At 46.1% G+C, this 25,913-nt stretch overlaps 1 protein-coding gene across 1 annotated transcript in view; it reads right to left on the minus strand.

Annotated features, from left to right (window-relative positions):
* DSCAM (DS cell adhesion molecule) overlaps positions 1–25,913 on the minus strand; it is a 537,171-nt gene that overhangs the window by 396,936 nt on the left and 114,322 nt on the right. Inside the window, exon 3 of the mRNA XM_037042990.1 lies at positions 24,869–25,015. Within this exon, the coding sequence (XP_036898885.1) occupies positions 24,869–25,015 (147 nt within the window). The remainder of the gene's footprint in view (positions 1–24,868; positions 25,016–25,913) is intronic.

Genomic DNA, 25,913 nt, shown 5'->3' on the forward strand with positions numbered 1-25,913 from the left:
TTGGTGTCTGGACCTTTTCCTCTACTCTGCATGTGGCCTTCAGCCCCTCACCTGTTCTACTGTCCACACCACCTCTGGACCACCTCAGAGAAGCCCCCTAGATGCAGGCTGGAGGAGACCATGAATTGCCTGAGAACTCCTTCAACTGAGTATGATCATTATGACCAAAGAAACAGCAATTCCATCGCTCAGTGTAATGCAGTATACATTATAAATGAAGCGGAGCTATATGAAAGAAATAGGAGTTCTAACACCTAATACGTGTGGGGCTTAAGCTTACCCGACACACACATAAAATATGTTACCTTTTTAACCCAAGCACTGGTGCAATACTCCTCAGGTTAGTAAGAATCTTTTTGTTTTCCTTGCAAATCACATGCACTACCTGGGGAATAACAAAAACACGAGACACACAAGCCAGAGATGGCAACGGATACATAGAAACAAGGACACAGAATTAAACAGAAACAGCAGCGTCTCTCAGCAGGACTTTGTGACTTTGATACAGACACCGTCACAGACTACGTGTGGCCAGGGCATCCACCCATTTTGATTGCTGACTGTACCAACTTCCTGCGGCTCCTGCAACCAATTACCACAAATTTGGTGGCTTAAAACAATACAAATGTGTTATCTTATAGATTTAGAGACCGGAATGCTAAGTGGGTCTCTCTGAGCTAACATCCAGGTGCTGGCAGGGCTGTGTTCCCTCTGGGGGTTCCAGGGAAAGTGCCCTCCCTTCCTTTTCTGGCTTCAGGAGGTGGCCTGCAAGCCTCGGCTGGCAGCCTGCCCCCCCCCACGACCGCCACCTCCATCTTCACAGCCAGCGGTGGGGGCAGAGTCTTTCTCACCGCCCTTCCCTCTGAGCTGGCCCTCCAGCCTCCTCTTTCCCTTGTGAAGACCCTGTGACGACATCAGGCCGACCCAGATAACACAGGTACCCTCCCTATCTCAAGAGCTTTAATTCCGTCTGTAATGTCCCCTCGCCAACAAAGACGCCTAGCCCCGCATTCTGGACATGAGCTCGTGGACACCTTTGGAACCCTGTTCTTCAGCTGACCACACTTAGTGAGGACCAGACTCTGGCCCAGGGGTTGAGAGGCAGCCACGAACCGACACTTCCTCTCTGCCTTCAACGTGCTCTCAGTCTGGAGGGAGAGATGGGTGCGTGTTTAGACCCCGCGATCGCTGGTTGCAGCAGGGTCTGAGCAGCCAGGGGAAGAGAGAGCTTCTGTGCAGTGCACAGTCCAAAGCAGGCCGCCCGTGGGAGACAGCCACCCAGGAAGGGGACGTGTGAGGCTCTGCCTCTCTTGGTCCCTCTTCGGGAAGCGTTACTGTCACTCTCGTTTCATTTCCTCCTTGTCACCCCGCTTTGAAGGCTGCCTGCTATCTTTCCTGGAATTCCTATTTCATCTTCACACACCCATGGTAGCGACCACAGGTTCCTCATGAGTCCCTTCAAAGCCCTAAGGTGCACATTTTTCATCTGTTTCTGCAAACCCGGAGCCAAGCCCCCTTGTGCTTGAACAAAAGCCGTTGTCCCTTGACCCCTGTGTGGCCGTCAAACCAGCTGTGAGTTATTTCTCGGCCCGGGCTTCGCACTGACAGGGACAAGCTGAGACGCACTCGCAGACGCTTCCGTAGGGAAAGTGTGTGTCCGCACAGGTGCGCTACGCTCTCCTCTCTCAAAGCACGAGAAGCGTCATGTTTTTGCGGCCGCTGCCCGTCTCTGCATCACTTCCGTGGTGACTGCCACCTTGAGACAGTGAGTTGCCATCCTGTCATTTTTCGTCCCAGTCATCTTTGATGTTGGCAGTTGGACGGCAGGAGTTTAATTACATGTGACATGGGGACAGAGATGGCCATGTGGAGGCATCTCAGGCCCACAGCGAGGAAAGCGAGAAAGAGGGACAAGCTGAGTGCTATCAGCTCAGTGTAAGTTAGGGGCTGAGGGCTGCCTGCGCCTGGTTTTGTCTTATCAACTGTAGATCGAAGCTGAAGACGTGGGGGCCCAGAACACTAAGTGCCCACTGCACTCAAAGTGCTGGTCTATGTTAACCCCCTTCGTGCAAGTCTGGTCCCCCCACGTTTAATGTTTACCAAAAAAAAAAAAAAAGCAACCACTTTGAAAATTAAAATATGGGCTCACTAAAGATTTTTCAAGGTTTTCTAGTGACTCCATTAACCCAATCTTGTATCATGTAACCTAGCTATTTTGCAGGAATGAGTTGACTCGGTATCCACACTCTTCATGTAGGTGGCTGCCTTTCTGGGCTGTAATGAAGCGTATGCACCCTCTCAGCACGGTCCTGGGTAGACGGAGGCTCACAGAGTAATGAGCACTGTTCGTGCTCTGGCAGCGGCCGCGCTGCCCAGACTCCCATCCCCGGAGGTGACTTGCAGGCTGACACGACAAATACATCAATAACTAGCCCTTAAGATGCGCTTCTCTGTTGGCCTAATTATTCGGGCCATTTTCACAGACAATGGGAGCAAATGAACCAGAAGAGAACTCCTCTTAAAACGTAAAAGGAGTTAAAAGCCACATCAGGGGGCTGGCCCAGATGCCTTTCAAATTGCAAGGAGAAAAGTGAAATGGACCAAATCCGGGGCTTTGTCTCGTCTGAGAACAGGAAAGCCAGAAGGCTGCAAGGGTGGGGGAGCCCCACAGGCTCTGACAGGGGATTCTAAAGTGACAGGGCCCTGTTTCCCAGAAGGCACAGGGACAGGCAGACATGTCCCAGAACGTGGCAGTCAGATGAGAAAGTGCTAAGCAAGGGACCCGATGCTGTGTTGTAGTACAAAGCAACGCATCCTTATTTGTTTGTACGCAGACAATTTCTGGGGGGCTAGGCCGTGAACATACTACAATAGGCACCTGTCTGAGGCTGGGGTCTGCAGACCTGGGGGGAGGGGAGGGGCTCGAATGAGACTTTTCTGTACTTCTTTAAAAAATACCTTTTGAGTTTTGAATTAAGAACGTTTTACCTATTTCCAGAGTAACTACCATAATCAGAACCAGCCAGCAGTCACCTCCACTTCAGAAGATGCTACTTCAGGGCAACAAATTGCTCAGGTAAGGTTTTCCTGCCAGGAGCTGCCACCAAACAGCTGCCCCTGAGGAAGAGCCCCTTAGCAGTCACAGCGGAGTTGGTTCACTCAGAGATTCTGCCAGGACAAAGCCAGTCCTGGCAGAAGAAAGCATTACGAGGGCAAGTCCTCACGCCCCCGCCCCAGGCTCACCATGTCAGCATTTCACTGTGGAATCTCTCTGGCTCTGCAAAGCAACACGGACATACAGACATCCCCAGGGTTTTTTTCAAACCCTCTCGACAAATGCGCCCCTCTGACAGCTTCTGTGACAGCGGAACATCGAACTAGTGTGGCGTTTGTACTTCGTAGGAGTCGACATCCCGGTGCAGTTGAGACAGAGCGACACTGTAATAGGTCACCGTAGCCGGGAAGGACTTTTATTGCACATCCTCACCATGGGGCATTGTGGGAATTCTACAGGAATCTTCATATTCATGAAGCTTAATTATAGCAAAATTGCCAATCTGTAAAATACAGCCGCAGTTGAATACTGCTTTCAAGTCTGGAACATGAGCAAGGAAACTACGGTCCCCAGGAGACACCGTGCTCTGTTATGCAGAGAAGCACAAGGGAAGGGAATTAGGAGGGAAAGCGAGAGAACGAAAAACAGATCAAGAGGCACTCTATTTACCCAGAAAAATGAAAATGCTGATCTCATGAAAGGTCTGAGTAGGTACTTGTAATCAACCATAATATTCAAATTGGTGGATAAAGAGTCCAATAAAATCACAAATTTAAGACATTGGTCCTGAAGGCAGTACAGATTTAGTCACCGAGATAAGCAGGAAGTTGCAGAGGCTGAATGCACATCCCATCTGTTCCGTAATGGCCAAATGAGGCTACAGCTTAAAACCCTGCAATAATCAACTTGAAATCTCAGGGCCACTTTGGAGAGGAGCGGCCCGTCTGAAATAGCTGGGATCAGGGGCTATTTTGGCAATGCGCGGATGGAACCATCCTCAGTCCCATCTGCACACGGAGGTGTGCCAACGTGCCACCCAGGATATAAAATGCATATGTGCACCTGTCTGATAAAAGGAGAGGAAGCTGAAACTCTGGCAAGGCTACGATCTCTCAGCAAGAAAGAATCTTTGTCCGTATAAATTCTTCCCCTCTCCCTTTTGGAAAGAATCGTGGGTGCATTCTAGTCGTGGTCAATGCAGAGTCCCGTGGTATTTCATGGCACTTCCTGTCCACAGCCACTTCAGGTTCAGAGAAATCTGTCCGTCCATCCATCCATCCATCCATCCATCCATCCATATCCAAGACCTGCCTATCCCTCCAACCATATCTTTGACCCATCTGTTATCTCTTATCCATCCGTCCACAGTTACCTATCTGTCCATATCTATCACCTATCTTTCATTCATCCACATCTGCTAGCTATGTATCTATGTATCTATGTAGCACCAATCTATCTATCTATGTGTCGGTCTAAGTATCTATTGGTCTGTGTATCTATCCATCTATCTGTCTGTCTGTCTGTGTATCTGCCTATCTGTCTAACCTCCCCACAAAGACAAGCTTGGCTGTATGCAATGTAACCTTCAGACGACCTTTTCAGCGAAGGCTGATGAAGAAAACCATGATGGACGACATTTTCAGACAGGTATTGCCAAATTACTTGCATGCAAGCAAAAAAACAAATACACTTCACAATGTAAAAAATCTCTGTGAATAAATTCGTCGCTTAGAAGAGAAGGGCAAGTGTAGTGAGACAGTGTGTGATATGACAACAGCGGCGATGACCGCAGCCGCCACTCACGCAGCGCTGGGTATGTGCTGGGAACCACGTTCGGTGTCTTTACACCCATCCCCTGGTTGTGTCCTCACAGCACCTGACCAGGTAGATGTGGTTATCTCAGGGAACGAGCCCTGGGAGTTACAAGGTGCACCGGTCACTCAACTGTGGGCCACAGAAACAGAGAGTGGCCATAGGTCTGTTTGCCTTAAAACCTGGGTCCCCGAAGACTGTGCATGGTTGCCTGTCTCCGAACCCTAAGGAAATGAACATAGAGAGAGAGAGAAGGAAAGGAAGGGAAGGAGGAATGGAGGGAACAGAGGGCCCCGAGTCAGTGCTGGATGCCGTCAACTGGCTGGACAGCATGGAAATGTATAATGTGACAGGGGCTACAACAACAGGACACAGCCACACCCTACCCGCAGTCCCAAAGTCGAAGGAGAAACATCTGAAGACTGAGGAAGTAGCTTCATGATTCGCCTGCCAGCAAACCCCAGCCCTCGCCAACCGGGGAAGGTTTGGTCCTGGTGTATCACACCCGGAATGAGAGCCCCAGCGTTCGGCAGAATCCAGGACCAGTCCTGTCTCCAGGTCAATGAATGTACACAGCATTCGGAACATGCACAATGTTGCTTGTCTAAAATCTGAGACGTTCTGAAACACATTGGATCCCCAAGGTTGGAGTAAGTGGCCACTGGCCCAAGGAATCCCTCTGCCATGAGATGTCCTTGACAGTGAAAGCCACCCGAAAATAACTCGTGATCCAAGTCAAACCAACAATAACAGAAACTTAATGAAAAAAGAAGCATGCATCTCAATAACTGATGAAAATAGCAGTCTGCTCTATTGCAATGAGAGCCCAGGGCTGTGTTATCGCATTAAGATCTGACATCATCCTCTCTCCCCTCCAGGCTAATTTCATAACCTAGTTTCGCCTGAGCCCAAGGACAGCCACTGCTGGACCCTGATTACATTTGTACCCCCAGGCTCACCAACCCTTGACCTTGAGGTTTGGGAAGTAGAACGTCTTGGTGCAGTTTCTATAGAAAAACAGGGAAGATTTGGAGGAATGATTTAAAAGAAACCTAAAGGTGAATCTTAGCATATATAATTTCATTTAAATATATTTTTAAATCCACCAAGTAGCAGCTTCTGTGGTTTAGGATTCGTAAGTAGGTTCTAAGGGTATCAGAATATACATAGAAAATATAAGTGGGACTGCTGTTCTGTATAAATTATTATTTATGAAAAAAGAATAAAGTGTGGCAAGGTATGAACCTCTGTCTCTGTATTGAGTGGAAGTGCCTGTTTTATCATTCTCTGTCTTTTCCTGTTTATTTGAAATGCTCGGATGCATTCAACCATCACTTCCAGAGACTCCTCACTGAATGCCAGCTCTAGGTCAGACACACAACAGATGAGGGAAGAGCAGGCAGAATTCTCATGTGAAAGCTTTCATAATTAAAATAACCAGTTATATTTGTTTCCTGCGTCTCCCTAGCACTAGAAAACAAACGGACTTTTCACAGCATGGGTGAGAATGCTGCTGATTTGCCTCATTTAGTGGAGTTTGGCTCACAAAAGAGTTCATGATCATAGATTTCCCTGTCGAAGTGGACAGGGCCCCGAACCACACAAAACCATGGGCGTTGATCGGCAGGGAGGACCAGAGACTGTTACGATGCCTATTGTAAGCAGGCGCGGCTGTAGAGTATGAACAAGGAACAAGAGACAGTACAAAAACGGAGAGATGTTACACCCCAGTTTCCAAAACTGGGCCTAGTTCTTTGAGCAGAAGTTCCCTGCTGGGTCAATGAATGTAAACCATAAGTAAATAAATATTTGAAGATATAAAACTACAAAATTGAGATTTTTCATTACTTGGAATAATCCTATCAAATTATTTTCATTCTTTGAATGTACTTATTGGGCACCTGGGACTGGAGCATAGCATCCATCACACGCCGGCCTCTTGGCGGCCACGGGGATTGGCTGTGGTAAGTATCACAGAGAAACCCTGACAGCCTGAAATATGAAGCGGTAAAAAAATCTGCGAGAGGGCAAAACCATTAGAGGCTATTAGCATCTACAATCATACGAGAAACAAATGTCTAAAGGAAGTTCGCTGTCGGTGTTTCTTCCTGGGAAGGTCTGCTTTCGGCTCTCTTTACCCTGCAGTTTCACCGATTTTCTTCCTCTCCTTTACCATCTATCAAAATTAATCTTATGACAGATAGGCCCATCCCCATAATGCGTCTGTGCCTTACTTGGAGATCTGCAGGTTGGAGTATGACAGCGGCAGTTGCAGAGCGCTATGCTGTGGCCCGAAGTGGCCGTGAGCCCAAACCTCGCCTCTCGGCACCTACGCGGGTGCATCTGGAGAGGGTAGACCCAGGACAGGCCTCTCCAAGTCTTGCTTTCTCCCCACACAAGCAAACCTTGGGATTGCTTTTACTCCCTTTCAAGGCACTTAGAGAAAATGGAAGTAAAAAAATAAAAGCCACAGAGCAGTCACCGGAAGCCCAACTCCAGAGGTTTCTGGAAGTATGCAGGTGCTGTCTTGATTATCAACAGGGTGTGTGTGTGCCTGTCCTGTTGGCATGAGTGCCCAGGCCACTTGGCCAAGCACAGGCCAGCCTCACAGAACATGGGACTGTCCATGCTGCCAAAACTCTCCCCCAATCCCTTTCACACTGGTTTATGAAGCACCTGGGCTCTCCTGGCACCAGACCACAGTTCCCGCCACGACGACCCTAGACATGGCGGGTGGTTCACAGATGGGCCTGTTCTAGGGCTGTCGCAGAAGTGGAATCATACAGTATTTGTCTTTTTGTGACTGGCTTATCTCACTTGGCGTAACATCCTAAAGGAACAAGGTGTAGCATGGAGGAGCGACTCTTTCCTTTTAAGACCGAGTGTAAAGATCACACTCTGGTTGGCCAGCCGTCTGCCGATGAACATTTGCACTGTTTATACCTTTTGGCTACTGTGAATAATGCCCTGTGAACATGGGTGTGCAAACATCTCAGCAAGTTATTTTTAAAATTAGTCCCAGTTGCTTTTGCATAGGTGGCCCATCATTCTTCCTTAAAACAAAATCAATGAGAACAAATAGAAGACAAGTCAAATATGTATATTTTTTCATATAAATTGTACAAAAGAAAATACTTGGTCTTCATCAAATGATACTGTCCTTCCCTTAGGAAGAAACACATCCTGATTTAAAAGTTAAATCTAAGAAAAAGTAAGAACACCACTCCGCACTACAAAAGCGTGGGACACGTTGGAAAGGACACAATTCACATCCATGTCCTAATTACAAACATCACCACATAAAGTTTCTCTAGAGAAAATTGATTATAGCCTGGCCACATTTGCTTTCTTGAAGAAATATAAAAGTTAATTTTCCTCACCACTTGATTTTAGAAGAAACTTTTAGAAGTATTTGAAGAGAGATCAAAGAAAGCAAAGAAAATGACCCAAAGGTTGAAATGTGTAAAACTTCTAAGAAGACATTGAAAGAATTTCTTCTAAAGAAGACATGGCTGAGAATAGCCTAGAAAAAAATGAAGTCTCCACACACTAAACAAGAATGAGGAAAGGGGTGACTGGGGGCAAAGCAGAAAATAGTTCAAACTTGTGAAGACAAATTAAAGACATTTGGAAGCTCCATGGAAACTGACCGCAGAAGAGTGAGGAGAACCTAAGACCAGTTCTCCCAGAAATCAAGTTCAGATAAAAGAGCAGAGCAGGCTCTGAACATTTTCACATGGTGCTTACATAAATTAAGTCAAATTCAAGAGCGAATAACTGAGAGGGGTCCATTGGTATCCTGAGATCGGAGGGGCGGAGGACTGAGAAGGATCACACCATCGCTCCTTTTGTCTCAAATGCCTAAACCACTGAGTTCGCTGACGGGGCCTAACCTGAATACCTTTCCTCCCTAGACATCTGAACCCAATAAAACCTTTGATATCTGGAAACTAGATTCTAGAAAAATAGAATGTGTGGATTTGTTCTACCAGTGTGTTGTATGTCCTATGAAAACAGCTAGCCTGTACTTAATCTTTACTCACTAAACCTAAGGCTTAAAGGAATGCAATGTTTATATAAATCAGCTTCAGTTGCCTTGAATTCTGAAGTAATATGGGGCCTGGCAGAAGTAAGGCCTGCTTCAGTGGGGTTGGTAGGGTAGTGCCTGTCTCACATGAGCTGGGCAGCAGTTTGAACTTTTCACCTAGAATGTTGTATAGTGTGTTTACGGGTGACGTTGCCATGTTACAGAATCATATGCTTATGATTTTGTAGTAGAAAATGTCATAAAAAGGGGCATGATTTGTGCTGGACCCTGTATTTCCCAAATTGTCTTATAAAGAGTATCACGGATGGTCTGGAAAGATAGAAGTAGGTAAATAAAAAGCTCCATGCCCACTCAGGATTCATGGTACCCACTCCTTCGGTAAAGGACTGTGCTGTCATTGTTCGGCACATCCTTCCCCAATTGTTTTTTGAACCTAGATCTATGCAACCTTTCTCCTACCCACGTAGCCTCTCCAGGGACACAGCGTGGGCAATGCTGGACGAACAGATCCCATCTCTGACCCGAGAAGGGACACCTTCAACCTGGAGAAGCACCACTAATTTTAGAGGACAATCTTTTTTATGGTTCTAGTCTTGCCCCAGGATTGCAGAGTTCATTGCCAGCAGGAAAACAACACTCCACGGAATCTCTCATTAATTTTTAAAACATGACATTCATAATCTGCCTAGTCCTGGTTTGATGACGTGCCAATGGTCCATGTTTAACTACGTGCTCTGAAGTTTCAAATAAAGAACACCACAGCTTCTTATACAGGTGCGTTTCCCTCCATTTTCCATTAGAGAGTATTTTGAATGTATACAACAGGTAAAAACGAGCATAAAAATCCTCCATGTATCCATCACCCTTTTCAATGTCGATCAACTCACTGCACACCCCCAACACACTGGGTTCATTTGAAGCAAATTCCAGATACCATAAAGGTATTTTTAAAGAACTAAATGTTGGTTCACGTTTGTTATGATGAGTAAAAAAGCCACAAGTCTCTCCCCCACATTTCCACGTACACAGATACACACATACAAAGGACATATTTATTAAAACACGTAAGTCCAGTTGCTTTAGATTTTAGGCTTGCATCCCCAAATTCGTTTCATGGCCTGGCCTAGAGGTGCGTTCATGGAGCCCGTTCATGCTTGGGTACCGCTGATAAGGACTCAGTATGAACTGTTTGTTCCAGACCACAGGGACTGGTACATGAGCACGCCTTTGACTGCCAGATCAGTTTGAGCCACACAAACCTGTCAACAAAGGCAGGTCAGCAGGGTAGCACAGAGGAAAAAAATCAACAAATCTTTGAATTAATCATGCAGCCATCAGAGGGAAGATGGATGCACAGGATGAAATGCATGCGTATGGCCTCTTTGCTTTTCTTTCTTCTTCTACTTTTTTTTTCATTTCCATCAGAAATTCAATCTCTCTTATTGAATTATGTAACTGAGTTTACGTTCCTGTCCCTAATTTATAGCTTCTGTCCCACCCAATGCTTTTAGAAAAGGACTTGAGACCAAAGATAAGCGAGTCACATGTAAATCCAAGGAAAAAGTGCATTCTAGAATGTTCTTTTTCCACCAGTCTTTCAATTCTGGTAACACAGGACAGTTACTAACAAACCAAGAAACTTCTCTATAAAACTAGAGTTTACATCCTGTGTAACAACCTGCCGCATACAAAGAATTTTACCAAATCTGTATGTCAGTTCTGACTCCTGTCAGCTTGAATACCCCTTCTGTCATATGTGGGGTCTAAAATGCTTGACACATACGCTGCCTCGGTTTACCAGGTGCTCCAGAAAAGACGTATCCTCAGTCACGTGGCCATGGGCCCTCTGATTTGCCTTCTGAGTAACTATTTCATAAGGTACAGGTAAATGATCTATGAACCAAGCCACAATGAGTAAAACATAGCCTAATATTAGATCCTGAATTCAAAATAGAATGAACATTTGGATATTTCTTCTATGTACAGCAAATAGGTGTTAATTTGGGATTATCTGTAATGAATATGCAATAAATGTGTATGCAATATATATGATATGCAACATATGAATATGAATGTGCACAATACGAATAAGCAATATATATACAATATATATATATCTACACACATATACATATTTTTTTAAAGATTTTAGAGTGGGGGGAGGGGGAGAAAGAGAGGGAGAGAAGCATTGATGTCAGAGAGAAACATTAGTCGGTTGCCTCTGTTACACATTCTGACCAGTAACTGAACCCACAAACCCTGTGCCCTGACCAGGATTCAAACTGGTGACATTTTGCTTTGTGGAATGATGCCCAACCAACTGAATCACACAGGTCAGGGCAAATGTATATTTTAAGTACATAAAAGTAGTTCTCCAGCTTCATTATTTATCTTTAATAGACAATTACACATGCACTTACCACCCACAACATTTTTTTAAAAAAAAAATTCAATATAAAATTAGAAACATTTAAAATAAATATTTTCGTAATTTTGATAAAAAGGGACATATATGGCTCCATCTTTTGTATCAACAAATCGACCCCAGTGAACAAAGTACAAGAGACTGAGGAAAGAAACCCGCATTCCCATGTTCAAGGTCACAAGCAAACCACACACGGGTCTCAGGGGAAGCCGTTCATCAGGCCTCAGAGAAACTAGAGAGTCTGTGGACCTCCATTTGAAATCGACTTCAGGATTTCGTGGAAACCTTTTGGAGCAGAATCATTGAAGTCGTGACCAGCATTGGGGGGGCTCCGTCTTGTCCGCTTAGTGCATTCAGCAGAAGAGGGAATGGTTGAGATATATATTGGTCTTTCTTTCCTCACTCAATGGCAACAGAGAGAGAGAAGAATTCAGCAGAACTGGGAATAGCTGGGATGCAGAGCAGGACCCAGACTGACAGGAAATAATGACAATGCAAAGTTTATAAGCCCTGTGTGATTTTTGTGGATCGTTTAAAAATTATCTGCTGAGACTTCTCTTCCACATTGGATTATTCATGGCAGGCATGTGTGATATAGACAATGCCTTAAAATCCCGAATCCTAGAATAATTTTTTGAAGAACAAATTACTGAACTTGGAATCAGAGCTGCAGGAACAGGTCACGTGTGTCCAGATGGTGCGCGCTCCAGCTTTCCGCAGAGGGCTCGCGCCTGGCTGCGTTCCCTTTCGGGAAACAGCCATCCTCCGTTTCAAGTTCATTTGGCTTTCTCAATGATAGGGTTTCAATTCAAACAGATAACAATGCCAAGAACTAAAAATTTCACCATCTAATTAGGGAGAAAAAAACGCAGTGTGGCCTTTCTTTCCTAATATCATCTGTAGTTTAAAAACGACTTGATGAAGGCTTTTTATAAAAACCCCTTACTTTTCCTGGTACAAGAATAATTGTAGTGAAAGTCACCGGCACAATGCGCTGGGCACAGAAAGAGGAAAAACGTGCGCGTGACAAAGAATTGAGGAAGCAAGGGCAAACAGGAGGTCAGACAAAGGGGGTGAGGCTGAAGACGCCGACAGGAAACTTAGTTTAAAAAAAGACCAACCCTCTATCAGAGTGTGGCATGTGGTGTGGCCCTCAGTCAGTGTAAGTGATGGCCCACCGGTGTGAAGGGGAGGAAAAGGGGCCTGAAATTCACACGGCTTTGGGGGCCTCTGTGTTCTTCTGGGTATCCAGTGTTCCACAGTTTTCATTGCCTCTCCCCTGATCCAAAAATAGTCAAGAAACGTTCATCTAAGGACATTTCCACCTGGAAAGGAGTACATATGGGTGGGGTTTTTTTTCAGAGATTGTAAGTAAACATCCCCAGATACACAGCATATTGTTTGCATCAAAATGCACCACAAGTATTCCGCATTGAAGTAAAACTTTGAAACTCAGAATGGTGCGCCTACTTTAAAATGATTCATTTTGAGAAGTGCAATTTTCAGTAAAATTCTTTCACATCGATAGTTAACATCACCCCAGCACTCCTGGCAGTTCCTCCAAGGCAGTAAGCCTGACTTTAAATGTCATGTCCAGGGTGCCTCTTGTCCTGCCTACCCTTTTTAAACAGGTCATACAATGACAAATGGCGACCTTAGAAAACAATGACTTACGCACCATAAGGGCTTAAATGACAGTCACGAAGGAACTTTAAAGTCCTAGTGCAAAAAGCACCACCACAAAACCCCAGGTCTGAGTCCCCACTTTGCCTCTCCCGCCCTGGAGACTCTTCCTTCGCCCATGAAGTCCTTCTCCAGGGCAGTCTGACCAGTGCTAGAGACAGGCAGACACTTCAGGCCACACTCCCAGCCTCATCCGGGCTCCTGTGGGCAAGCCCACGGCCTAGGCATTGCCGTTCCTGCTGCCCGCCCTGGGACCTTTCCAGGGCTCCACTGCCAAGGTCAGTGAGGTGCTCTGGAACCTCCGACACAGAGAAATCCTACATCGTTTAGGTGCAGCTTCATCGGCTGGTGGAGCACACCAGTCCCTGTTTGAAACAGGCACCCCACCCTTCTACACACACACACACACACACACACACACACACAGAGCCTTCAATACGGAGTTGACTCTCTGTGTTTCCTGAGTGTGTGTGTATGTGTCTCCCCTTAGAGAAACAAGAAAAGTCTCAGACACAGCGGCTTGGCCGTGGACTCAGGACATCAGAACACGCCATAACATGCTGCTAAAGGTCTTGGCATGTAAAGATTTCCTTGACTCACACAACTGCCCATATTCAGTGCTTTAAGTGCACAAATGCTACAGCATAAAATGGGAAGGAGGATTTAAACATAAAATCATCTCATGAAGATCAAAGGAGGCAGCTTTGGCCTTGGGGCTAATAAGTCTTGGGGATTTGGAACATCTAGGTCCCTCAGAACAGTGTCACGGTGCAGAAGTCAGCCGTGAAATCCCGCCACCCTGCACTTGCTGGCCCAGGAGCTCCGCAGTTGGTGGGGAGGCGATGAGAAACTGTGCTATGAAGTAGTGGAACAACTAGAAGAAAGTGAAAGCTTTTCTTAAAACATTAAGAATAATAAGAAAGAAAACAGCACCCTCATTTTGATGGAAAAGTTGCTCATTCAACATTTACTCAGTAGATATTACGTTGTTATTATGTGGCAGGTATCATAATGTTATACTTAGGTCAATGGGAAGAGAAGATTTTAAGTTAAAATTAAGAAATTATTTTAATCCTAAACGGTCTCACCTATTTCAATTTTTCTCCAGCTGTGCAATCTTGTTTTAAAAAACATTAAATATATTGTCCTCAAACCACAGTGACATGCCCCTAAATTTGTCATATCCAGACAGTTCTGTCTGACTTGGATCACACCACAGTAAAGATGGTCTTCTGGCTTAAATATGTTCCTACTTCCGAGCTATGGCTGTTATAATTTGCATGTCATTCAGTTGACAGTTTGGGGCTTTGGTTTGGTTTGGTTTGGTTTTTTGACTCTTCTATATTGATGCACTCTGGGAAACTGGAAAAAAACATTACAAAAAGAAGCCTATACTAGCGAGTGAGAATTGCAAGACAGGACCTTGGACACTAGGTGGTTTAAACAAGGGGCATTTACTTGCTCACAGTTCTGGAGGCTGGAAGTTCAAGAGCAGGGTGCCGGTTTCTGGTGAGATCACGCTTTCTTTCTCACTGTGTGCACATATGTCTCTCTTCCCCTTCTCATAAGGCCACGTTCCTATCAGATGAGAGCCCAACGCTTACGACCTCATTAAAACTGAATTACCATCTAAAGGCCTTAGCTCCAAATGCACTGGCGGTTAGGGGCACCGTTTGGCCCATAGCTTGATCTGAAAATGCAAGCCTAGCACTTTGCCTACACTCCCTGGTGTCTTGGCTCTGGACCATCTTGATTCTGTCCCCATCCTGGCCCCCAGCCCAGTCTGACACAGGGCGGGCTACATCAGCTGAGGGACAGGCGGCTGACGGGGTGGCTGCCAGCTGGCATTCTAACGCAGGTGGGGCAGGATGAGCGCCACAGCACGGGAGCACGCTGGTATCCGTACTTCTTGCCAAGGACTTCAGGTTTTTGTTTTCTCCCTTTCAAACCTTATTTTTATTTAAGGATCTCATTTAATACGCATTTACCAGCTCTGTATCACATGTTAAGAAGGAGACAGAAAGATGTAAAATGTGTGTGAGAGAGGGTCAAAAAGGAATCGGAAGGATGTGTTAATATCCTGGGTTGAACAGTGTCCTCCCAAAATTATGTTCTCCCCAGAACCCCATAATGTGACCTCAATTGGAAATAGGGTCACTGTAGTTGTGATTAGTCAGGATGAGATCATAATGGAGTAGGGTGAGCCCTCAATCCAATGTGACTGGTGTCCTTAGAAGGAAAGAAGAGACACAGACACACACACAGGGGGAAGGTGGTCATGTGACAGTACAGACCGTGATTGGAGGGGTGCATGTGCACGTCAAGGAACAATAAGGACTGATGGAACCACAGGGAGCCAGGAGAGAGGCGTGGCCTGAACTCTCCCCTCAAGCCTTCAGAGACAGTGTGGCACTGCGCAGACACTGATCGAGGGCTTCTGGCCTCCAGAACTGCGAGGGAATACATTTCTGTCATTTTAATGTATGTTCGCGTGATATTTTGGAAATAGTTACCATCTAAAAAAGAAGAGTAAAAATCATCAGGTAGGATAAAAAAGAAGAGTAATGCAAAGGCAAATTCCTTTTTGGTTAGAAGTGGCAGGAGGGGAGCCGGGAGTGGGGAACAAGCAAGTCTAGGAGAAACGTCAGGTCCAGAGTCAGAATCAGCTCCGTAGAAGTGATGGATGAAGCCCTGGGAAAGGAATGGCGTCACCAATGAAGAAAGTAGAGGTTGACAGGAAAAGGAGCGAAGAACGAGAGTTTTGGGGTCTACTGACATTTCAGAGGAAGAAAGAAAAGGAAAGGACAGAGATAGTGGATAAATGGTCAGAGAGGAGAAAGTCAACCAGGATGACCCGGTGTAGACTGTCAACCAAAGGAGGGCGGAAGGAAGTCAGCTGTGAGGATTCTGCAGAGAAGTCGGAGAACCTGCACCAAGAGACGGCCTTTGGATTTGACATTAGGAAGTCACAATGACCTTGAAAATTTAAGTTGCAGGAGAATATAAGAGGCATAGTCCAAATTAAGAAAGATTGGGAATAATAGTGGGTACAAACTATTATTTTAATAAGTGTTCCAGAAAAAAAAGAATGAAAACATACCAGGGTACAGATTTGGCAAAGGGAAAGTTTCTTTCAAACTGGGGGGCCTAAGCACTGGTGCCAGAAGAAACACAACGATTGCTAAAGAGATGATGGCAGAGGCCAGAGGAGGAGAAACCTGATGAAACCGGGTCCTGGGAAACTCCAGGAATCGTGACAACCGCCCTGGATGGGGAGTAGACTGGAAGGAGGGAGAACAGGTCATCCTGTGAGAGAAAGGAACAAACCTAGTGCCTGAGGTAGGAGGGAGAGCTGAGACAGCTGGTTTCGAACTCCATGTTGCAAAAAGAGCATCTTTGAAGACCGGGAGTAGGTCCAGAAGGGGCTGGGAGCGGAGAGCTTAAGACTCTGAGGAGAAGCTTGGCCAAGCCACTTTCAGCAACATGATAGGGATCCACAGAAATAGCCCAAGGTCTGGAGAAAGGGTGCAGGGCCAGTCAAAACCAAGGAGCATGAAGGCTCTGTGGACCTATCCCCAGCAACGCTCACCAGGTGGGAGGAGGGAAAATAACATGGCATCCACTCCCTGGCCGGGAGTCTGTGGGTGATGCGCCTACTGAGGTTGGAGGAAGTAGGTGCTAACGGTTTTGTTAGCATCTACTAAAGGTTTTGTTTCCCTCACCGTCTGCTCAGCAGTGAAGCCACCAAAGGCTGATGGTCACTGGGGCTCTACTTGGTGATTTTCTGGAGCTCCTGCCACCAACCCACCTAGTGAGTGACTTTCCTCCCCTTGGCCTAGCCCAGCACAAAGGGAGCGGCATTGAGACCCCCATTCAGTCCATCTCAGACCTTGACCTTGATTCATGTCGACCTCCTATTCTTTATGCTTACACACTTTTATATTCAAATCTTTATGTTAAAATGTATGCTTATAAATCTTGGATCCAGCTTTCTTATACAAAGGCACACTGCCTAAGCAAACTTTGATTAAGGATATCTGATGTTAGCTTGGTGACTATGATAATATTAACAGTACTATCGTTATTGCTGCCTGATAGTGTTTTGTGAATGATCCTGCTATGAAAACCCACAAATGAACAGGAGACCAGAAAATACACCTGGGTCCAAATTATATCTGCTTGACTTGGCTGGCCATCTGCTTCCTGTGCCTAGAAAGAACCACACGTCATAGGAGGAGAGGAGAGCAGGCTGAAGACCTCTCATAGCTAAACATAGAACTAGGTTTACATTTAGGTGAAGCAAAGAAAGAATCCGGGTCGATGTGTTTGGGGATTTCAAAACAATTTGGGGTGAGCTCTAACTAAAGGCTGGGAATACCTGGATACGAGGTGATGAAGTCCCTAAGAGCACAGAGTGCCTCATCCACCTCTTTCTCCAGCATTTGGTGCTTGGCATATTCAAAAAGCGAGCTGAACGAGTGAGAAAATGAGCCACCATCATTGGGGAAACTGAATTAGAGACAGAAGGTTCTGTAGGGAAAGGCCTGCTTGCCAGGCTGACTCTGAGCTGGGGGCTGGGGGCTGGGGCTGCCCTAGGGTTCCACCAACCTGAGTGTGGGAGTGGGTCATTGGGCCGAGGGCACAAACAGTGCTGTGTGCAGACACCCGCCTTCCTTCTGGGAGCTGGAAATTATGTGCGTGCCAGTTGGGGTGCCTACAGGACCAGCCCCCAAATTCTTAGGCCCTGAGTCTCCAAGGAGCCTTCTTTGGTCCGCAGCACCCACACTCGTTGTCACTGCTCCTGGCTGGGGGATGAAGTATCTCCTGCGTGTTGCAGAGAACTCCTGGAGGCTTGCAATTGGTTTCCCCCAGAATTCTCCCGCCAGGTGCTTTCCCTTTGCTGATTTTGCTCTGTGCCCTGTCCTGGTAATTAATCCCAGCCACGCAGAGGACTCTGCACCGAGGCCTGGGGACGCACCCCACGGAGCCCTGAACCTCTGCACACACAGAAAATAAAACTCCTGAGAGTCAATCTAAGATGGAAAAGCATCACTTGAACCACAGTGCGCTTGAGAAATGGAATATTCAGTTTGGAATTTTAATATCCTGTCATTTTGTTGGGAGGGGACCAGTGAAACCACTTTTTATCTGCATACGGAAGGGGAAGCAAAAAAAGGAGGTACATTTTTTAGGTCACACAGCTGATCTGTGTTGGAGATGCACTTAGGGGTCATGTTCTCCCAGTCACATCTGAAGTAGGAAGTCAAGGGACACTTTACACGCACACACACACACACACACACACCTCCTGAGATTCTCAAACCTAAAAAGAAAACCACACTTTCATGGTTTTCTTTCTCTGCAAAAAAATATTATGCGAACATGCTTGTCGCAATGTGTCTATTTGTTCCAGCAGTTCAGAAGTCAAAATGTATTCTGGGGCTGGGAGTGGCTACTGTTCACAGTACACAGTTTCCAGTTTTGAGGAGGTGAGTCTGTCTTCTTTACAAAGGCTGACACTTACTGGACTTTCTGTTCACTCTGGATCTTTCAGGAATTCACCAGAGTTATCTCTGGGGTACCCGACTCCAGCTGCTCATCTACCACAACCTGCATCCTCGGTGTCAGGCAGAATTTCCTCCAGAGCCATGAACAGCCCAGTTTTTAATTACTTCCAGATGCAGTGGAGTAACATGTAAAAAATGAATTCAGTGCGCAATGGACTTAATGGCAAAGTTTAAGCAATTACTGGCTTTAGAAAAAGAGACCAAGGCCCTCCTTTTCTGTCAACTTCCACATTTCCACATGGAACACGCCAGGGTGTGCAAAGGTGGGTTTGCAGTGCCACCGTCGCTGTCTGCTGAGTTAATAAAGCTACGTAATGACCATGGCCCGTGCGTCTTTTTCTGTACGAACAACTGTAAACCTACTTCTGCCTGGCCCTGTGTTCTTCAGTGACCTCACTCCTCAAAAAATAGCACAGTGAAAATATCGCATCATTCCTCCTTTCTAATGCTAGTCTGCTGCATGCCTTCCACGGTAGGAATAATTTCCAGTATTGGAAAGGTGACCCCTATTAGCTGAAGATCAGGTAATAGATAGATAGATAGGTAGATAGATAGATGAATGGAAGGAAGGAAGGAAGGACGGACAGACAACATTCTGCACAGTTCCCATTTAGCCCTCCCAACTTGTTTTCAGTGAGCACTACAAAAATGTTTCTTTGATTCTGCAACTCCTTGGTACTTTTAAATCAGAGAGGGCACTTCCCCTTGACTATGAATCTGCTCCTTAAGTCATGCTGATGTTGATCTCATTCCCTTTAGTCATAGGCACTTTGAGGGCAGAACGGGGTCTTATTGCCACAAAACCTGAGCAGCTATGTAGCAGGCTGCCTTGACAATGTTCAGTGACTAAGAATACCACTATAAGAATATCCTAAAGATATTCTTAGAATATCTTTATATTTATATATCCTAAGAATATCCTAAATATAAGTGGTTTAGGAAGAGGGGACATGAACTCCCAGAGCCCTATGTCACTGAGCACACACATACTGACACACCCACCATGGCATAACGCTCACTGTCCCCAGCAGTTGAGCCCCTCTCCCCTCCAAAAGATAGCAGACTCCATTGAATCTGCTCTTACTCTAAGTCTGCTGGAGCATGCTGAAGAGAAACCTTGCCTAATTGGGTTGACTGCATCAATAAAGTATTTTTTTCCAAATCCTCAAATGCTAACAGACTTTCCTAAAGGGCCACCTCCCTCCCTAAACAATCATTTGAGGCTGTGTGTCCTGAAGCATCTTGGCCTTGTGCCTGTGGTAGCTCTCACTCTCCATACATCACAGTCACCTCCCTGGTGGCTCCCTAAGAGCAGAAGCCCCCTCCATGGGGGCCTGGAGTAGGGGATGCTTCTTAAGGCTCAGGCCCTGCCTTACTTAGCATGACCAGACCCAAAGGGAGCACCCAAGAGCTACAACAAACGTCTCAGGTGAAATGCTAGGCTGATGGCCTTTGAATTTTAAGGTAGGTGGGAAATTGTTCACTTTTATCCAAAACACAGGAAGAAGATAATTACCCATGGACTTGAACTCACTGATCCTAAGAGATAAAGTCCTCCCTGACTCATCACTAATGAAGATGCTCGGGTGGAACATTTTGTAACGGCAAGTTGGGCCAGTGCTGAAGAGGGGGGCAGATTCCCAAGGAAGAGTAAAAAGGTTTGCTCTCTCCATTTTCCAAATCCGGTTACCCTTGGGCTGTGTCTTTGATGGTGATGTAGCTAAATCCCCAGTGAGAGTCTCAGCATTTTATCAGCAAAAACAGATGCAGGATGCTGGGCTCTCTAGTTGCTGGCCCCCCTAATCAGGAAGACATTAACGCCAGACCACTACATGAAGCCCAAAAGAGAACCCCATACGTGAAGCTGTTGTTACCATTCTTTTCCTGGATGGAGTCTTAGTGTCTGTCCATCTCAGCACAACCTACCAAGGCACAGAGCTATTCAAACTCCACATGTTTACTGGGCTGCATTGCTATGCTGATATTTATATGGCTCTCCTTTTTAGCTTAGAGAAGTCATAAGGATGTTTTAAAAATGCATGTAAACATCCTCACTCATTTTCATTTTAGTTAGCTAGGGAGGCAGTAGTAAGTCAGGATCCATCACAGAAATTGAGGGCATTCAATGGCAGGGTATGTGCCTGTCCCTGAAGTATTTTTCCTCTATGTAGTTCCAAGCCTCCTATTGCCCACTATTCCAGAGTCTGAGAGTGAAGGTCAACTTGCAGAACCTGGGAGCCCTGGTGAAGGGCCCGGGTAGATGGCAAAGCAGAGGGAAGGTAGCATCAGACCTTCTTAGAAGCCTCTCCTTCCCCTGGGAAATCATATGAGTCCCACTTATAGTCCTGTCCTAGTCAGCTTAGGCTGCTGTAATAAAATATACATTGGGTGGCTTAAATGAAAGACATCTACCTTGGACATGGAAGAATGGAAGTTCAAGACCAGGGCGCCAGCATGGTCAGGTTCTGGGGAGGGCCCTCTCTTGGGATGTAGACTGTATCCTTCTCACTGTGTCCTCACATGGCAGACAGAGCTCTGGCGTTCTCCTTATAAGGACACCAGTCCCATCATGAGGGCCCTGCCTTCACGATCTCATCTCATCCTGATCATCTCCCAAAGGCCCCACCTCCACACTGGGGTGGGGGTGGTTTGGTAGGACTACGACATACGAATTTTGAGGGGACAAGAATATTCAGTCCATAGCAAGGCCACTGGGGTATTCTTTCCAAAGGCTGTTTAAAATAAATGAATTTATTCATGTCCTTAATATCAGTGATCTGCTGACTCCTCGTGACAAAGAGGCACAACTTGATTCCTGAGTCTAAAGTCGGGTCATCTCCAACCTGCCCTGGGAAGAAATCAGTGCCTGGCCTACTGTGCAACCGGCTCACGAGAGCAGCTTCTGGGACGGCTAACACAGGTTTGCAGCTCACGTGGAAACCCAGCCAGACCCCCGATGGGCACTTCTATCCCCTGCGAGAAGATAACCCAGCCATCACTTTTCTCATCAATGACAAAAGGCAAAAAGCAGTAGGATGGGCCAATGGAAACCACATTGTTTTCTGTGCAGGAACACACCACCGTTTTAATTTTTTTTTATTAAAAGGGAATTCCTAGACGACACCCACTTACCTTAGCCAAGATTTCCAAAGAACCCTGGCCTGGAATATTTGCATAAACCCAACGCTCAGCTAGGAAAAGCAGGCCGTTCTGCTCTGGCTCCCATGAGGGTGCTCTGGAGCGGGGAAGCTGAGGGGTGGAAGCAACCGCCACTGCGGCAGGCAGGCCTCACCCTCTGCAGGCAGCTTCTTGCCCTCTCAGGATGACCATGAACTCCCAATTTTCTTAGAGCAGCCACCAGCACCGGCACTCTGTCCGACTCCCCACTTCCTGCTTTAGAATACTTACACCAGCTCACTTGTGTAGCTGACTGAGTTCATGACTGTCTTCCAGGCCCCGAGAACTACAGGAAGTGTCCCAGCCAGACTCACAGGAGGCTGGGACGTCCCGGAATCCCAGGAAGAGAGAAATGGGTGACAGTCACTGCCAGTGGCTAAATCTAAACTAATTCAACAAGGAGTCCCTGGGCCTCTCAGCTGAGTCACAAATCAGAGACACAACAACCTTTCACAGACCATCTGCTGAGCACCCGGCATCTGCGATGTCGCTCCTGGAGCTCATGGCTAACGCCAGAAAAGCCCCTCGGTTCCTGGGGCCTCTGAGTTGTTCCGGGTCATGCCCTGTGGTCAGACCCAGCAATTCCACTCTGGGAATTCACACAGAGAAAACAGAAACGCCGATGCAAACAGACGCATGCACCCCCATGTTCACTGCAGCATTATCTGCAATAGCCAAGGCACAGAAGCGATCCACAGGTGACTGGACAAAGATGTGGTGCATATATACAACTGAATACTACTCAGCTGTGAAAAAATAAATAAATAAAATAAAACCTTGGCATTTGCAACAACGTGGATAGATCTAGAGAGTTTTGTGCTAAGTAAAAGAAAGCACTAGGGCGGGGAGTGGGGCAGGGCTGGGAATATAAGACAGAAAACTATACTTGAACAAGAATTAAATTTAAAAAAAGAAATCAGACAGAGAAAGACAAACACTGTACACTTTCACTTATATATGGAATCTGAAAACCAAACAAAACGGACTCAGACGGACAGAGATCAAGCTGATGGTCGCCGAAGTGAGGGGTGGTGGTGAGAAGGGGGAGAACGGGAGGGGACTTGAGAGGTACCACCTCTGGTCAGAAAGTAAGTAGTCACGGCCTGGACCTGCCACGCAGGTGATGCGGTCCTGATACCACAGTAACTTGGTCCAGTGGCAGATTGTTTCTAGACTTTTCTTTCATGGTGATCACACTGTAATGTAAGTAAATGCTGAGTCAACTCATTTTATACCTAGACTGAATATAACATTGTGTGTGAATGATACATTATAAAAAAGTCAATTGACTGTGCATGTATTAATTTACTTCCAGATTTTCCACTCAGTTCCACAAGTCTGCATGCTCATCTCGACGCCGATGTCACATGGTCTTGATTCCTGCTGCTCTATCATAAATTATGAAACTGGACCATGTAAATCCTCAAAGAAAAAAAGAAAAAGAATCCCAGTGCCTCCCAGACCACTCAGCCCTGAGGCCTGGCAGAGGGAGGTCTCAGCCTGTCCTCTCCTTTGAGCCTCCCTGTCACATTCAGGGTCCCCATCACCCCAGATGCCTGAGTGTGGAAGATGGCAGATTCTGCCCCCAATTCTCCCCTTCCCTGGACCAACAAGATCTGGACTCAGCCAGATGAACTTCTTACGATCAAATCTCTCCATCTGCCATCAAGAAACTAAAATGAGCCCTGGCTGGCGTAGCTCAGTGGATTGAGCGCGGGCCTGCGAACCAGACGATCACAGTTCGATTCCCAGTCAGGGCACATGCCTGGGTTGCATGCCGGTTCAGGGGACACACAAAAGGCAACCATACATTGATGTTTCTCTCCCTCTCTCCTTCCCCTCTAAAGATAAATAAATAAATAAAATCTTTAAAAAAAAAAAAGAAACTAAAATGACTTCCAAAGAGAAGCAAGTAAGACCATTAATAATCAAAATTAACAAATAGAAGTATACACGTGAGTATCCACTCTGATTATTGCAATAACTCTCAGTTCTTCAGTGTAGTATTTTGTCAATACTCTAATAAATATGATGATGAATCAACACAACAGGTAGAAATGTATTTGGTAGAGTGTGAAATATTTCAAATTCACTGTAAAGATGACATTGAGAAAAGCTGAAAACACCTATTACATCCTAGTTTACTGTGATACAGTTGAAAGACCAAATATTTAATTTTTGATTTGGACTTTTTAATGGTTTAATGATTTTTTCATTGTTCTTTTACAGTAACCTAGATTGTCTAGCAAATCAATATTCCAAGAAATGAAAAAGCCATGTCACCACGAGAGTTTAGTTCCAATTTCTTATCTCTATACATTGACAAAATGTTGATGGCATTCAAGAACTACGTGAAAATGTGTGCACGCACAAACTTACATACACATACATATCGTGTAAAGAAAAGTACTCGTTTACAATTTGTCAGACTGCATTCAATGCCCAACACAGCTCTGCTCCCCGGAGGCCGCCCACAGCCACCACCCAACGATGTGAACAGCAGGCAGACTGAGCCCTGGACCCTCGAGGCCTCTCCGGGTGAGCAGTAGGGAGCAAGAGCCCAACTCAAAACCACCGTCCAAGAAGGACCACACCTCCTTAGAAGCTTCCTGTTGTCATTTGTGGATACCGCAAATAAGCCAAGACATCACTTATGTACAAATATATACATTTCAGTGCTGAACTGATATCCAAATAGAATCTTCATAAACAAGGTCAGAGACACCACAAAGGCCTTCAAAAGGATCTGCACAGCATGAAATTGGGGCTTCCATTTTCCCAAGTTCAGTTACAGACTACGAACCCTAAACGTACCACTGAGATCTCTAACAGACACAACCATCCTACTCCCCTATTTCTAGCAGCAAAAAGAAAACCACAACTTCCTTAGAGAAGCCAAACACAAATAACTCATTTCTATCCATCAGTCCATTCCCTGAAGAAGATCGGAGTCGAGCCACGTAAATCAATATAAAACACTGACGAGCATCGACCTTAAGTGTACTAGTACTTCACTATGTCACACACATAGAACAGAGAGCCGAGGTGGTGTCCGAGACCTGCGAGCCAGGTGCGCTTCGCCCTGGAGGTGCAGAGCCTACCTGAGATGAGTGAAACAGTGTCTTTCTCCCATGAGACGACGGCGATGTACGCCTCCACGGAGGAGGGGATAATGCACTTGAAGACCGCGACATTGCCTCTCATGGTTTTCTGGTCCTCCACACGGACTGTATAGGGCTCCCGTAAAACTGGAAGACAGGAAGAGGACCGAGGGTCACACACACACACATGGCCTCGCCCTGCAAGCATCTCATTCAAATACCTACACGGTACCTTACGTATGGGATGAGTTACACCAAAGCGATTAACTGAAAACAATGTTCAGCAATCTACATCTCATGAATTTAGGATTTTCACTTCATTAACAATAAGCTACACTGGTACTAAAGGGAAAGAGGACATCTAAACAGAGCTCACACCCCCCCAGTGCAGTTGGTTGTAGGAAACAGCATCTAATAGCAGTTAGGGTGATAGAAAACCGCCCTCCATGTCCTCTGAGGACCAGGAAAAACATTTCAGACTATGAAGAAAAGAAATGTAAAAATTCAAGACAGGCAGCCTCTCCTGGAAATCCTGGAAAACTGTAAAATTAAAATACCTTCATAAGTGACATTTTTATGACAGTTGCAAAGAAGTTTGGGAAACAAGTATCCTGCTTCCCACCACTTGAGGGAAGCAGGCTGACGAGGGAGCTGCCCAAACCCCGAGCCACAGGAGCATCGCTGCAAGTGCTCGAGGGGGCTTCCCTGAACGAGGGGTCTGGGCTAACGGCAGGGTAGTGCTGGGGTTCACTGCCCGCCCTCTCATCCCAACTGTCTGGGTTCAAATCCAAGCCCCACTTACCCAGGGGGCAAGTCTTCTGCCATCGATATACTAGCGATTTTGATGAAAACAGGTCTGTCACAGGGGGACTATCACAACTCAGTTATTATAGATAAACCACTCACAACAGGCTGAGGGACAGTTACAGGGATCCACGCCATCTCCACTGAGGGGAAGACCTCTGTCCCCAGGAGAAGGAGACACCCACGTGTCTAACTGCAGTTGCAGGCCCCTGCAGCTCTGTGAAATCTGAGGGCTCTGGGC

The sequence above is a fragment of the Sturnira hondurensis genome, unplaced genomic scaffold, assembly GCF_014824575.4.
Source record: "Sturnira hondurensis isolate 20B ecotype Veracruz unplaced genomic scaffold, ASM1482457v3 Scaffold0003874, whole genome shotgun sequence".
Lineage (NCBI taxonomy): Eukaryota > Metazoa > Chordata > Mammalia > Chiroptera > Phyllostomidae > Sturnira > Sturnira hondurensis.